The sequence below is a fragment of the Camelus ferus genome, chromosome 1 (assembly GCF_009834535.1).
Source record: "Camelus ferus isolate YT-003-E chromosome 1, BCGSAC_Cfer_1.0, whole genome shotgun sequence".
In the NCBI taxonomy this organism is placed as follows: Eukaryota; Metazoa; Chordata; class Mammalia; order Artiodactyla; family Camelidae; genus Camelus; species Camelus ferus.
In genome coordinates, this window is record NC_045696.1 from 33,001,390 (window position 1) to 33,017,852 (window position 16,463).

General features: G+C 32.3%; 1 protein-coding gene across 3 annotated transcripts in view; it reads left to right on the forward strand.

Moving 5' to 3' along the window:
* The window catches only part of CADM2 (cell adhesion molecule 2), a 948,208-nt gene extending 931,990 nt beyond the window's left edge, over positions 1-16,218 (forward strand). For all 3 annotated transcript variants that reach the window (XM_032477423.1, XM_032477416.1, XM_032477431.1), the window contains 2 exons: positions 7,619-7,744; positions 8,544-16,218. In XM_032477423.1, the coding sequence (XP_032333314.1) occupies positions 7,619-7,744; positions 8,544-8,662 (245 nt within the window). In that variant the 3' untranslated portion in view covers positions 8,663-16,218. The remainder of the gene's footprint in view (positions 1-7,618; positions 7,745-8,543) is intronic.
* The last annotated feature ends 245 nt before the right edge of the window (positions 16,219-16,463 follow it).

Consider the following 16,463-nt stretch of genomic DNA (forward strand, 5'->3'; position numbering starts at 1 on the left):
CTGCAGTCTGAACTCTGACATAGAAAGTTTTGTAGATAGTTTTTATTAGATTTCAGTAAAAAATAAGTAAAAATTTCTTATCAACCTCACAAATAAGCAAATTAGCATTCTTAGTATAGTGCATGTCCTTAGAGATTTATCTTTTTTTAAATTATAATTGTTAATGCAAATTTGTCTTTGAAAATACATTTTAATACATAAGGACAATCATTTTCTTTTAAAAATGATCTTAGAACATAATTTAAAATATTTACATAAAACGATTTTCAATTCTTACCATTTTACTAAAGTAGGAAATCATATGCAATGAAATATATATTGTAAAATAATTCAAATTCTTAAATTAAAATCTATGCAGTGTTGGCTGCCCCTCTTTCTCCCTCTTTGGAGATGGCCCACATTCTGTCTATGGAATGTGTACCTACTTTTAATCTGAGCACCCAACCCCTACACCTCATGGCCTTTCTCTTGCCTTTCAATTTATCTCTCTGAATAAATCTACTTTCACTCAAAAAAAAAAAAAAAAAAACCTATGCAGTATTTATGATTTATCCCGGCTATGATCCTAGAAAGCTAGATCATTTTTCTTTAGGGTTTTCACTTCTTATTTTATGGGGACAAAACATAATAGACTAGGCACTTGATAATAGAAATCCCCAGCAATGATTTCAGAGACAGAATTATATATTTTAGGACTTCTCTATACTAAGATTTTAAATAAAACTATATGGTGATTTTCTAAATATCAGAAATTACTAATACTAAAAATTATTTGACATAATTTTCTCTTTGGAGTTCTTTATTAAAAGTCCAGTAACCCTGACTAACAGATGTTAAGCTCAGAAAGTTTTAATTCTGCAGTATTCTTCATGTTTTGTGCATTGTCAAGTAGAAGAGATTTCTAACATATTGCCAAATCTATTGGAAATTACTCACTTCCATGTTAACAGGCTAATTCCAGCAAGTCATGGGCTAATGCTTGATGATGAATAATAGTCTTTAAAGACACTTGGTGTATTTGCTGAATAATACTGCAGACTCAGCTATCTGTAAAGAACCTTCAGAGAAAGAACCTTATCTTTTTATTACTGTGACAGTAGGAGAGGGATGAGAGCAAGGATATATGAGAGATTCCCACTGGGACATAACCATTTAAATTACATATTATCTCTGCATTGTTCAAGTGGTACTTATCTGATCTTCAACCTCAATCACTTGTTGTAGTTGCTAAGAATAGAAATTAAGGACAGGCTTTTACTTCTAACAGTTATGGGGAAACATAAAAAGCATAACCAAAAATGTTAGTTTAAAAATAGACATGCAAAGAAGCATTCTGTATAACCATATTATCTCTGAAATCTTAAAAAATCCTGGGACTGTATGTTGACTTATTTTGTTGATGAGATTAAAGGTAAAGGTTGCAATGTTTCCTTAATATATTATAAAAGTACATGCAGAACATTCATGAGTAGGGTCAAATAAATATAAGTGTTATAGATTACTTTCTCTGGAAGTTTTATATTTATCTATTTACATCTATATATATGCATCTGAAACTCGGAAAGTATATTCAGTGATGAATATGATAAATTTAAATTGATTTAAAACAACTTCTAACAGATCAAGTTGTCTTTTTAAAAAAATAAATTGTACAAAACAGGGTGGGGGGTGGTCTACATGTTGTCTGAGACTCTTATTTTGAAAGTGAAGATTTTAGGGAAAAATATGTGAAATTGTTACCAGGAGGAGGGAAATAAAAGTTACCTTAGTTCTTTGTCACCCAGAAAAAATGAATTTTTAACAAGAGACAGAAAGCTTGATTAAAAACAGAAGATTTTATTTATTAGCAAAGTAAAAAGGTAGTAAAATATAGTACACCCCTGAGAATTGGGGGCGGGCCAGCCCAAGAGAGGAAAAATGGTGCTGCCCTTTGTTTTTCCTGTTCTTATATCCTTGCTTAGGGGGCATGTTAATGTTTGACTGATTATTGACAGCTTACTGTGTTCATTGACTGCTCAGGCTGATTGATTGACGGACTTGTACTCAGGCATACCCATCTCTTTTACGCATGTTTTTACTCATTTTGTACACAGAGTCACCTATGGGATGGGGCTCAAACTGCAATGTTAATTACATTATAATGAGCACTGTGCCAAGTTAACTCAGGTCCTTCTCTCTACTGCGCAACCATAGCTTTCGATTCTAGCCAGCTTCTTTGCTGGCCCTCATTTAGAGAAAGTAAAAGGTTTTGGAGCACCTTATCCTGAGTGTAGGCTTACTGTTATTTTCTGGGTTGTTCCCTCCCCCTTCCTCTCCCTTTACCCAGTGCTCATTTCTGTCTAATGAATCAATGAAATCTTTCCACAATAATTGTCTACATCCCACGGCTCTTTCTTCAATCCATCCACTACGTATAGATGTCACATGATTTGTATATCTGCTATGAAGACAGTTTCTGTAGCTGGATTGGTCTGCAGTATTACAGCTTATCAGGAATAAACACCAACCTCAGGAAAGAGAATTCATCTTCAAAACATCTCAACATTAAGAATAAAAATAAGAAAAGAAAATGCAAAGATGTGCAAACAGAATTTAAAATTTCAATTTGCAGCCAATGAAAAATGTTTGCAATGAAAGAAGAGAAATAATATATGCTCTCCAAGGAAAACCATTTTCCCAGACATTTAAATGGAATTATTATAATAAAATGAAGAAAATATTATAAAGCTATCATTTTTTATTGTCAATCTTATAAAACTGTTCAGAATATCTGCTAAATAAGCACAAAGTGGAATTAAATAGAAAGTGTAGTTAAACCAAAGTCACAATCAAAAACAAAATCCTTTTGGAAGAAATAAGGTAAATCTATGGTAGAAAATCAAATCATCTAAACATGATAAACTTGGGAAGAACAATGAAAACAAAACATAACCTAGTAAAATGATTATAATAATAGGAAAGAGGGAATGACATATATGAAACATAAAATGTGGAGTCTCTACCAGTGTGTAATTGGATTTTCCAAGAAAGAAAATAGAAAGAAGAATAATTGTTAATCAAAAGTAGAGTGAAAATAAGAATGCATAAACCAAAAGACAAATGAACTAAATCTGATTTTAATAAAACAGTAGGTTTGCAAATGAAGCAAAATTCTGACTAGAGACAAACTACAAAATGTATCCAGCTAAAATATCAAAAAAAAAAAAAAAATGGAAGACCAAAATTTTCTAATAGCAATCATGCAGAAAAAGTAGGTCACTTTAAAATGTGAATGATTTTTAAAGATTTTCTTTAAAGGAGAGGAGGCAAAACAAACCTGAATGATGTTAGATCTATTTAGGAAGAAATGGAGGCAAAACAAATTGTCAAAACATTGACAAATTGGTTTCTATTATTATTAGTCAAAAGATAAAAACCAGGGATTTCTTTAGCCAGTTGAATGTTTATTCACAACAAAATAATACTTACTTAGATATTCATGGTTCAAGAATGTTGCTATCAGGAAATTTTCTTTTGACAAGATGTGTGCTTTATATCATCAAAGGATAAATACCTTTACTATCAACTTTCCAATAAATAAAAACTATAAAAGTAACTCTAGATATTAAAATAAGTAAAGAGACCAACTAGTGTCAAAAGGAGAATTGTGGCAAGTCCATTTAAATTTCTGATGCATTTCTGAGATCATCAGAATCAGGATGAATTGTCATTATTGTTTACAAAGCACTAGTGCAGTAGAAAAAAGAAAATATAATATTGAAAAGAAAAACCTTAAGGGAACAACTGAAATACTACTTAAAATAGTAGGAAAATTAATGGAGTTTGATGGTCAGGAAACAAAAATGAAAAATATAATCTTGACAAATTCTAGACATAATGCTTTAGAAAATAGAGTACAAAAAATGGGAATAAAAAAGGCATAAAGTTAATGAAAAATTAGTAACATTTAAAAATATTGCAAAACCAATATTAATTTTTTCTAAATATTAAATATTAAAAATATTGTTTAAAAATGGGGAAGAACATTAATGAAAATATGCAGGTCCTGTATCAGAAAACTACACAACTTATTAAAATGCACTAAATATTTAAATAATTGAAGAATCATACCATGCTCCTGCATGTGCACTATATAAAAGAAAAATCTATAGATTAGTACAATCCTAATAAATAATTTATTTTATTTTTGTTTCTTGTAGAAATATTCTGAACTTGATCTAAGCTTTCTCCTCCAAGACATGAAAATGATTTTTAAAACTACGATACTAGTTTCTCCTCATGGAGAATAGACTGGAATATACAGAAACACATAAAATAGGTAGACATTTAGTTTATGGTAAGTGACAAAACTATTGATGAAAGAAATAATATGGAGGACAACTGGCTGTCACAGAAGAATTAAACTCATATTTTATACCTTAGTCTCAAATCATAGACCAAAATATATTTTAGGTGGATTAAAATATAATAAAAATGATAAATAACAACAAAAATCTCTATGTGTATAATCTTACAGCAAAAGCCTTTCAAGTCATGACCCACAAGTCAGATATCATAACTAAAAACTTTGATAGATTTAATTACATAAAATTGTAAGACTTATCTATGGCTGAAGGAATTAGAAATGAAAAATAAATATAAAGAAATTGCTGAAAACGTTCATCCTTTTATGGAGAGAGCTCTTAAAACAGAAAAATTGAATAGAAAAAAAGTTAAGCTGCATAAAGAGGCATTTCAAAATTAATTAATTAATATGGGCAAAAGTATTTAGACATATCTATGTTAACATATAATTTAATAAATACAAAATATTTAACACTTTCAATATTAGATTGGCAATTTTTCTTTTAATTGTAATACCTGATATTAGTACTACATGGAGAAAAAGAATCTCTCCAGTGCAGTTGGTGGAGGATGAATTTGTAATCATTCTGCAATATAATCTGGCAGTATTTATCAAAAGTCTTTTAAAAAGGTTTACATCCTCTGATCCAGCAATACCACTTCTCACATTTTACCTTCAGGAAGTAAGACAGGTACAGATGTCTGAACAAGGGTGACTTCTCAGTTCCCCAAAAGCGTGCTCAGTCCTGAGAGATATTCAGCAAATAAAATGAATACAATTTATGACTATATGGTTTTGAGTGGGAGCTTGAATAAGAGGGGGAATTTGAAACTGATTCTAAAGTATCCAAGCTAGGAATACAAATAGGGAATTCAGAGAAATGGTGGATTTATATTTTCCTTTTTTTTTTTTTTTTGTTTCTTTTGGATATTTATAGCCAATGCCAGGAATTAAGGGAAATACAAGAAATATATAATAAAAACATAAATTAACAATAGTTTCTGTAACAGAGTAACTTTCTAATGCCCAATGTTTTGAAAATAAAGCTTTTTATTTTCTTTAAGCTGTTTGACGATATATATATTCTTAGTTGGGCAATTTTTTTTTTCCAAGTGGATATTCAGTTACTCATGGCCTGACTTATTCTTGTTACTCTCTTATTTTCAACTTGTAAACCTGAGATCACCCTGGAAGGTTACATACGGGAGCTTTTTATTGGCTGAGTCTTCTTTCAGTTGTCTAGAACACAAATCCCATGGTTACAGTCAACTGCAAGTGAAGCTGGTAAATGTTTAGCTCTGCACACTGAAAGAAAAGCAAACAAGTTAATTATCAGCTAGAAATCTCTGCCCCGATATACCATTTTGATCACCAAATATTTTTTCACCTTTTTTTTTTCTCACTCAAACCACTGCCAGACCCTATCCAAAGAGACAACTTGACGTCCCATCAAGTCAATATATCCAACTTAAAGACCAAGGTCCTCAAATATGCCCAGTCCTCTTCATCATATCCAAATGCATTAGTCTAGGGACAAATGAACCAGAAGACACATTTTAATGCTTCTATCCATCCCATACATAAAACACTAGAAGAGAGCCAGGAAAAGCACTCCTTAATATAAATGCTCTCTTTTGGAAATAGAGGAAGAATGGGAAACACTGAGTAGTCACTGATCCATAATAATTATGAAAATATGCCAGATTGGCATGAAAAGGTCCCTCTGCCTTGGCAATAGTTGTAGTTCCCTGAAGAAAATGGATTCTTTTCTGTTCGTTCTTTGTTGCTTCTCCCTTATGGGAAATCCTGCCTTGTGGGAAATTCAGCCTTGTCAGTGATGCTCCGTGGCCAAATCAGAAGTGGGCATTTGGGAATATGCCTTCTGTGGGGACTACACAGCCTCTTACTTTCACCAAGTTTGGGAGTCCAAAAATTGTTTGAAGTTTTAAATAGTCAGACATTTTTTTTTCTTTTTTCCATAGCTAGACATATGTTTTTTGACACAGTGGGTCCATTAAAAACAAAGTAGACTCCTAATCTATTTGTCAGATTTATGTGCCTATAACCAGAGTTCAAGATTTTTGAAAGCATAATTACCAGGTGTAATTTCTTTCTTTACTTTATCCCTCCTCTATATCCCTCTTACAGGCCAAAATCAGCTCCTGTGAAGCTAAATTTGCAACGGGCTTGGGAGGGTAGGCAGTACACTCAATCTACCTTTGCCACAGGGCTGAGTCTTAGTGAATTTTGTTGCTCAAAACTTCACTTAGGTTTTGTTTGTTTGTTTGTTTGTTTGTTTGTTTGTTTTTATTGAAGTATAGTCAGTTTACAATGTGTCCATTTCTGGTGTACTTGTGCAGGTTTTATCAATAGTTGATTTTCTAAACTTTTGAGTACCCAAATGTGGGTCTTTCTTTGATTTTTTCATTTGTTTGAAAACTGGCCATCCTTTACTGAGCTCAGCTCTTTCCTGTAATACCTTACTAAAGGCAGAATGTAAAAGTATACGATTAATCTAATCTTTCCAGCCACTTCCTTTAAAACTAAAAGTGCAACAGGCACTTAGTCTTCAATGTTGGGTAGTCATCATCCTCCTTCTATCAATAACACACCACCATTTGCAACATCCCCCTCTCCTTGAAGTATGTCCTCCCCTTTGTCAACTACAGTGTACTCTGCAGAATCTCTTCCTACCCCACTGTTCTCTCTCTCTCAGTCCACTCTGACTTCTTCAGGCTTTGAAATATGGGGGTTTTCAGGACTCAATTTTCAGACCTTTTTCTCTCTCTATCAAGACTCACTCCCTTGAGGAGTTCATCAATTTTAGCTTTAAATAATATTTATATAATGATAGATCTTGTTATAATCTCTGACCCCACCCTTTCCTAGGACATAATTGTATTTTTAACATGGGATAATTGTGTTTGTCACATTAAAAAATGCACACCCCCCATATTTTCAGATGGAGAAAAGGAGGAAGAAAAAGCATATAACTACACAAAATCGTTTATGTGTATTTGTTTATCCAGGTTCTCCCTTTAGATACAAAAGCAATGCCAACAGTGATTAATGTGTCAAATGTTATACCCCCTAAGTATCTTGTACATTATAGGCACACAATAAATATCTGTTGACTAGATGATTGGTGTAATACTCATTAATAAAATTTTATTTTCATGTGCCGATTTTCAAATGAACTCATTTGAAGACATATATGTACTCTATGTCTAAATAACACACTGACTAGAGCAATAATGTTCCTCTCTTTTCTAGATCCCAATGCTCTGGCTGGCCAGACTGGCCCTGATCATGCTCTTATAGGAGGAATTGTGGCTGTAGTTGTATTTGTCACACTGTGTTCTATATTTTTGCTTGGTCGATATCTGGCAAGACATAAAGGTAGGTAATATTTAATAAAGTGTTCTTAAGTTTGGCCAAAAAATTCTGAAGATTAGCCTTATCATGAAATATTGTACGAGTGTGTGTATGAGACAGGGTGAGGGGAGAGAGAGAGATCTAAATACTAAATTACTTCAGAGAATTCTTGATTATTTTACTCCATGTTAAAGTTGGATTGGCTTAGCAAAATAATGTTGAGCCAGTGGCCAAAAGTCAGAGGCTCATTAAAAAAAAAATAATGATAATACAAGCAAGTTTGTACTTCATCTCTAGGACTGAAATTTAACTATTTAACATTAAACATTTGGTCAGTGTTGTTGTTTGTAGGCTTCTGGACACATATGTGGCCATATTAGTGAGGAGAATATGTGGTATTTTGCAATGGACTAGGTAGCAAACTACTGATATAATCTACTTTTAAATGGAATTACCAAACTGAATGTGGTGACATCTTTGATGTGACCGCTTTCAGCATCTTAACAAAGGACCCTTATTGCTACAGCTGCACAGATCACATAGTCTGTAGCCATCACTAAGGAAATTAAAGTACTCATTACTCATTCCTGTTTGGCTGTTGCCTCTAGTCAACTTGGCCACAGCTTCATCGACAACATAGACCTGAAACTTGAAAGAAAGCGTACAGCTTTAGCAGAGTGAACTATGTGGTTTCTTATGTCTCAGAATATGTTCCAACATATAAGAAATCTGGCATAAGTGTCTTCCTAAATGAATGTTGCTTGAATACTGGCTGCTTGACCGGTCTGACAGAACTAACGTACTTTTCTTCCAATGCCCACAGGAACATACTTAACAAATGAAGCAAAGGGAGCTGAAGACGCACCAGATGCTGACACAGCCATTATCAATGCTGAGGGCAGCCAAGTCAATGCTGAAGAGAAAAAAGAATATTTCATTTAAAATACAGGCCAAGATTCTGAATTTTCCTTCCCAGGCTGGCTGCTGGAGAAAACTGGCTATCATCTTTCAGAATTCATTTCTACCATCTTCTGCTACCTTTATTAACTTCCATCCTGTACTGCTATCAGTAGCCAGTATATACCAACAATCAGCTGTCAAAAGCATCATTCTTTAATTACTGTACCATCCATAATGCAGGACATTTCTTACTGCCTAAATTCCACACCATCGCTCTTTTAACATACAGTGCTTGAATATACAGCCTTAACAATGTTAATCATCTCCTTGGATCATGATATTGAATTGTTTTTATACATTGAAAAAAATGTATGCAGAGCCCCCGTCCCCCCTCATTTTTTATTCTCTTCGAATCATAGATCTTGGCAGTTTGCCACTGGACAGCTTTCACAAGGAACAGGATTAGGTAAAGACCTAATGTGCATATGTTTAATCAGATATTAGAGGTTTACAATGCTTTCTACATGTCTTTCTTCAAAGACATGTTTTGGAAGCATATGCCCTAGAAAACACAAACTGAAAAAAAAAAACCCACTGTAGTGTAGATTCTGGAATGTTTGCGATTATACTGGTAAAGCTGTATCAATTTGCTATTTAAAAATATAGTATTTGATACAGAAGCCATGTGTCTGGAGTGCAATCATGACATGGTATCGTATATAATGATATAGATCCTACTATCAAGTTATTTTAGCTTCATATACCAATAAATTTTATGGCTTTGAGAGTCACTGAGATTCCATTCATTTCTCTAATTTGATTCTGTAATTTATTTGCTCCACAAAGACTCACCTGCCTAAACAGAATTGAAATATCCATAGGGCACAATTTTGAGACATTTTAGTATCTGTATATAGTGCATATAATAAATCCAATTAAACATTATTTGATACATATTTAACTTTTTTGGCTGTAGGTAATTCAGTCATGAGTAAGCATTTTCTAATGTCCATTATATCCCTTTAGATATTACTTAAACCAATATTATAAGTAGATAACATGTATTAGTATTTTTGTCTGTATGTCCTAGCACTGTTCAACAACAAATTTTTCTAGTTCTTGTTAATTTTTATTTGTTATACAATGGAAGCACAATGTTATAAGGAAAGGTAATTTTAAGCTAACAACCAGTGCACAGCCTCAGGTTTTAAATGACAACTACAGTTGAATAATAACCTAAAAATAAACTCTTAGTTTGCTAAAAATTTACAAATTTTAATTTGGCAGTTCCAGAGCTGCTTACCTATGTTGGTTTGCCAAAAAGAAGTGTTTAAGATATGTTTTCTGTATAAATGAACTAATTCTTTATATTAAATTCCTGTCTATGCATTTTGTGAGGTACAAACTTATGAAACAGTGAGTGATAGAGAATTTCTGCCATGCTTTTAACTCCAAGGTGAAAGTCTCTTTCTCTGGATTATTTCTGAAATTTTGATGTATTTAACCATTAAGAAATGCTGTATTCTTAAATATGACACAGAGTCAATCTAAAGTCATATTATTTCTCCTAAGAAAAATACGATATTACTAGATTAGTTCTCATTAGACTTATTATATGCTGAAGATTAAAAAATCCAGTAAGGTAAAAATTATTTTCCCATTCAAAAGCATTGCACCTTTATGAAGAAAACAAATGTGACAATGTGGTAGCTATTCTTGTGATGTCTGAAAGCATGATGGCCTATGGTTTTAAAAATAATATCTTGGAATTTATTTTTGGGAAATGAGAATGGTTGAGTATGACATCATGTATTACTATCAAATGAAAGACAAGGGTGCTGTATCTTAGATTATTTATCAGAAAAGTATAAGTCTTTTAAGGACGTTAGAATTTTTAAATTTTTTTGACTGTTGAAGCATTTATCTTGTTGATTTCTCACAAAAGAAAAAGGACGATGTCAGTCAAGCAGCACTTTTTCAGAATATACAGAACATAAATAATATGATGTGGTTGAGTGTTAACATAATAAATCATATACAGTATGACATTTTAAGGAAATAAGTCTGCATTGATGTGATTGCATGCTTGTTTTTACAGTTCACTCCATACCATCTGTGGAAAAATGCAATAATATGTTAATATAGTATGGTAGTTTGAGAGAATCAGGTAGGTGCTACTAGACACATTGAAACTAGAATAGGTTTATAAACTGTTCATAACTTTCAATGCATAATCTTTAGAAAGACTCCACAAAGCAAAATTCATCCTGTTAGTACAAAATGGAAGGGTTCTTATTAGAGAAGTAAGTTGTATAAACTGCATCATCAGTTACTATTTAAAGCCTAATTTCAGGATGCACTTACAAAATTGCTACTCTTCATTGATGCCGTATTTACATCCCTCTTCATTTCATCTGTATTCTGCTCGGCTCCAACTGCTAAATTGTTGCCTAAATAACTCAATCATTATTTATAGCACTGTAAAATTAGAAACCCAAAATTGGTTGCATTTCAAGACTTTTGACTTTTAACCCTTTACAGTAATCTAAAAACTCATTAGAACTCTGTAAAAGAAACTAACTGGTTTGTGAGTGCTAATCAAATATTCTGCCAGTTAAAACAGATTTTGAATTAGGTATCATTTTCAATTACTGAAAGAAAATAGCAATGGAATTATATTTTCCTATCTTTAAAAATAACTTGATTTCCACCAAACAAGGAGATAAATTGTAGAAACTCTGCTCATTTCTAAAAAAAAAAATCGGAAAAAAATAGGAAATAACATTTCTAAATGGACTGTGTCAATTGCAATGCCTGAAACGTACACACTTGTATGCCCAGAGAGCCCAACTCTGTCTTTGTTTAGTGACCACCATAGCCACAAAATTCAATGGAAGGAGTGTGTACACACATACACACCCTTGGTAGAACATGGAACATTATTCTTTCCCCAAAGTAGCTATTCTCTGCCCATGTAATGTTTACAGTGTAAAGTGATTGTCCTCCATCCAAAAAAGTGTAAACAGCATTCTTTTTTTTCTTATTTCCATTTTTGAGTGTCCTAGATAGAACAATTATCAAAATTGAGAAGAAAAAGGAAAGTTTGTGAGTGCAAGAGCAAAGATAGCATGAGCAAAGTATCGATGTGTGTGTGTGTGTCCATGTGCCTGCGTGCACGCATGTGTGTGTGAGAGAGAGGGAAAGTGAGAGAGTTCATCTTGCTTTCTTTTACCAGAGAATCCAAGCAGCAGTTTAAGGAACCTGACATTGGAATTTAATCTAGAAACTGGATGATCTCATATTGATTCAAGATGCTTAATCTTGCATTGAAATCCCACAATTAAAATAACAGATAGAGAAAGAAAACTAACTTTCCTAAATATGGCAAAGAAGCTAACACCTCCTTTATTTTTATTTCTTTGTAAAAATATAAATATCTCAATTAGAAGGACAGGCTCACTTGTAATTACGTACTCATGATTGTAACAGCATTGCGATTCCACATAGGCACGTGTACAGCAGCTGTTTGATGGTGATGGTTCTTCCATGTAACATAGCAGTTATCGTGTAATTTAGTGCCACTTATTGCAAAGTGTTACCAAGGGGAACATTTGAAATACCTTTTCTTTTTCTTTGGCCATAAGGATAATTCAATGAATGATAAATATGAAATTTCATATTCCATTTTTTAATCATAGAGAAAGTGCAAAACCTCATATCTTACTGCAACTTCCCCGTCCTATTGCTAACTACTTACAGCCCTCTAAAACTGCCCACCAGAATCCCCCTTTGCAAATGTAATCTGTGATGAATATACCATACAAAACAAAAAACCAAAAAACAGCTGGCAACCACAGCTGAAAGAAATGAAACACCTAAGAAGAATTACCGAGTAATGCTTTTAATTAAGTGGCACAAAGTACACACTAAAAACTATGCAAAATATAGGTAACTACAGTGTACGTACATGTAAGTATCTTGTACTTGCTGTGTATGGATGTTGGAAACCCATGTAATTATAATATGCATTTTGAATATTGGGAAAGAGGAAATCTTAGTGTAGATAATAGAATTTGTTTTGAAATATACACTGGCAATACGGAAATACACTCAGTGCAATATCTGCAACTCTATTGCTGAATACTTAATGCAAAGGGATTTTAAAAAATTCTTCAAGATCTAAGAGGTTGCTAATCTTCGCCTCCCTCATATGAAAGCATTAATTAAAAATACAACTGACATAACAACACATTAAGTTTTTCTTACTTAATCATTAACATGACACAATAAAATTAGTACACCTAGTTTTTAGCTGGAGAGAAAGAAATAACCTGAGTTTTAAACTTTGATTCAACCTAGTTGAATTTGGATATGTTATGTTGAATATGGTATGTTTTAATGGATAGTGGTACTTTTATTACAAGTACAAATTTATTCAAAGAACATAGGTTACCTTTAATAGTTAGAGCCACTATATCTTAATGGGACCTTTTAATATATTTTCTTTTTCTATTCTTTCTTCCCTTTCTCTCTCTGTTTCATCCCAAACATGCCCTTTGCACCTATACCCTTCCAAAGGCAATGGATTGAAAGTAGCAAGATTTGAAAAGAGAGCTAAAGGGGACAACATGTAAAAATGGGTTCTAAACTCATCAGCATTTTTATGTATTGAGATTATTAATATTGAATGCAATAGTTATTGGATATAGCTGGTAAGTTCTCTGCCATGCATACTTACAATAATTCTTCTACCTCTCACTTTTAACATGGGCTATGATACTTCAATATAAATAGAAGAAATAACTATTTACAAGATATCCCAGGAAGCACTCTTTTGGGACTATCATAACAGTCCGCTCCCCACCCCCTGGGAGATCTCAAAAGCCAACTTTACTTTTAGTGTATTCGATGGTGTATGGATCTACATTTGTTTTTCCTTTTCTATCAGTAATTTTTCCTATAAGCAAAAATACAATAACTTTCTAAGGATAGTTCTTCTCATGCCTATTTACTATTTCAATGTGATATAATTGTGTTGATTTTAAAACAGTACTTTAAATGGCAACACTTTGCAATCCAAGCTGACATTTCATTTACTACTTGAAATGAAATAATTTCTTATAAATTAATACTGTGCTTTTAAGTAAAAATCATATATGTGATTTATTTTCCCAAGAAGTGTTATCTATGTAAGACCAATATTTAAGTATTTAAAATTGCCTCCTTAACAAATAATCCCTGAATAGTGACTGCAAAGTATTGCCACAAATGCCCACTTTATTTTGTCTGCATAGACATATGAATTCTTCAAAGGCTGTAATTTAATTCTTCTGAAAGGAAATGACACTTTGAAAAGAGATTTTTTTCCTTTAGAGAGAAAGGACATAAAAATTATCTCAAATTATGATGCTGAATCTATAAAATATGCTTAAAGTTAAAGTAAGGTATTTCTGTTATGTGGTTATGTTACAAATGATATTTGGTGTAATCTTTAACATCTTTTCTATATATATATATGTGCACATACATATATATATATATTACAATAAATGTATAGTTATTTTGGAGAGAGTGGGCCCAAATGTGAAAAAAGATGTAAAGAAAAAAAAATATTTTCCCCTATGAAATATAATGTATATTTCAAAAGAAGAAACTTAAAAGATATCTGAAGATTGCAGGGGCAAAAGAAAAACCTACCAGGGCTCAGCACTTAAGCACTTTTCCCACATCCAGGGTCAGAACAGCAGTGATTCCTACATGGACTTTTAAGTGCGGAATGAAACGCCACATTTCACTTAGACACCGTACTGTCAAACCTCAAGTGTTTTCTTTCTTCAGATGCTTTTCCTTGTACATGATACTAGTAATACTTTTCTCTTTATATTTGCTGATAGTGAAAGTTATATGCAATAAAATATTTGATGGTTGAAAGCAGTGGTCACCCGTTGGTTAAAAAAAAAAAAAACTGAAATGTAAACTGAATTGTTATCTCTATCGTTTTTGCTTTTTCTCTGTGTTTCTAATGTATTGAATGAGTCTCATAAATAGAAAGAAAAGTAATTTAGAAAATTTTCAAAACTAGTACTCTTTCTCCTTCTAAATGTATAAAATTCATCTCTTTACAAATTGATTTAACTGTACCTGCTGTACTTATTGTAGATTCAATGACGCAGTTAAGTAGTAACCCAAGGATTTATGAGTTTGGGATTACTGACCTATTTTCTTCATATTCACTTCACATCAATATTTGCAAATTGGTTGTTTAGCTTTTCATTCAACCAAAAAATATTCCCTCAAGAAAGCTCCATTTTTATCATAAATATTTCAACATAACCAACATCGGAACAAGTCTGCCATGTTAAAAAGAATTTAAAGACTTATCTCAGAAAATGGTACCCAGAAATGCAGGTGTTCCCAGTAATGTAGCTTCAAAAAGGAAATGTCCTATTTATATGACATGAAATTCATAACTTTTGGAAGGGTATATTTATGACAGCATAAAAATAAACTCTGTGCTGTAAAGAAGATGCACCGAAATCAAGCATATTGCACAGAAGATAAGGAAACACAACTACTGAATCTACTGTTACCATTAACATTTTCAAAAACCAAAATGCATATTGTAATATTAGGTACATGACACTTGCATGTTGATATGCCTATATACTTACAAAGTATTCAATGTGTACTTAGTGGCGCTTAAAATATGTCATGTACAACTCTTATAAACATTCTTACAGGGTTCCCATTTGCACTTCATCTTTCAGTAAAGTCTTGTCAGAAAAAAACTGTCTGATACATATGGAAACAAATAAAATTTGAGTTTTAGTTATGTTGGACATTATTGAATTGTTTATTCATTTAGTTGTTTAGGCTTGAAAACAGACATTGAAAGGTGGAAAATTTTTTTTCCATTGACAGATTATGAAAGATGTTACAAAACATACTATTTTATGCCAAGCACATCATTTTGCATATCTTTTTCAATTTCATACATTGTCCATTCATTTTAGATTTTCTCAGTGATGCCCATTTTCTTTGTAAATTTCTTAATGGAAGTTTTAAAAACTAAGCAGTAGTAAAATAAATGTTATTTTATTTGTACAACATTTAATCGTTACTCCTTGGAATATACGAACCTTGTAATATGCTAAGGGTTAAAAAAAATGTTGCTGACTTAAGGAAATTTGCTTGAAATTGCCAAAATTCCAAAAATCTGTAAAGGTAATTTTACAAACACTTATGTGTGCTTACTAATACTGACTAGGAACAGAAGCAAAAATACCTAAAACTTTTTTTTTTTTTAATTTTCACACTCTAACCAGTATTATATATCTCAACTACCTAAGATAATGCAATTAATAATATATCCATTCTAGGCTTATGCCAATAAGAATTTGAGATAAGCTTTTAAATTTATGGAGGATTTTCTTTGTGTCTTTGGAAGTTCACTTACCATAAGGTATTTTATAGTCTACTTTAAATAACAGATTTTGTTATACAGGGTAAGCCAAAGGCTGTACAAGAATTAGTGTCATTGGGTCTGATATTTGTGTTAGACCATGAAATATTCCATTAAAATTTATCTGTAAATACAAGGCAAGATTTTGTATCTGGTTTATTTTATGAAATAATGTTTTGTTTACTTTCATTCATTTTTTCCTAGCAAAAGAAGCCCTGTGATACAAGTTAGCAAATTTGATCCTATGTGGAAGATCCAATTCAACACTGAAAGACATTTGAAGTAATACATTCATAGACACGATTCTTTATTTCTTTTACAGTTACCCAAAGTGCCCACTCTTACTCGAGCTCTTCCATCAGATACGTACATGACATCCTT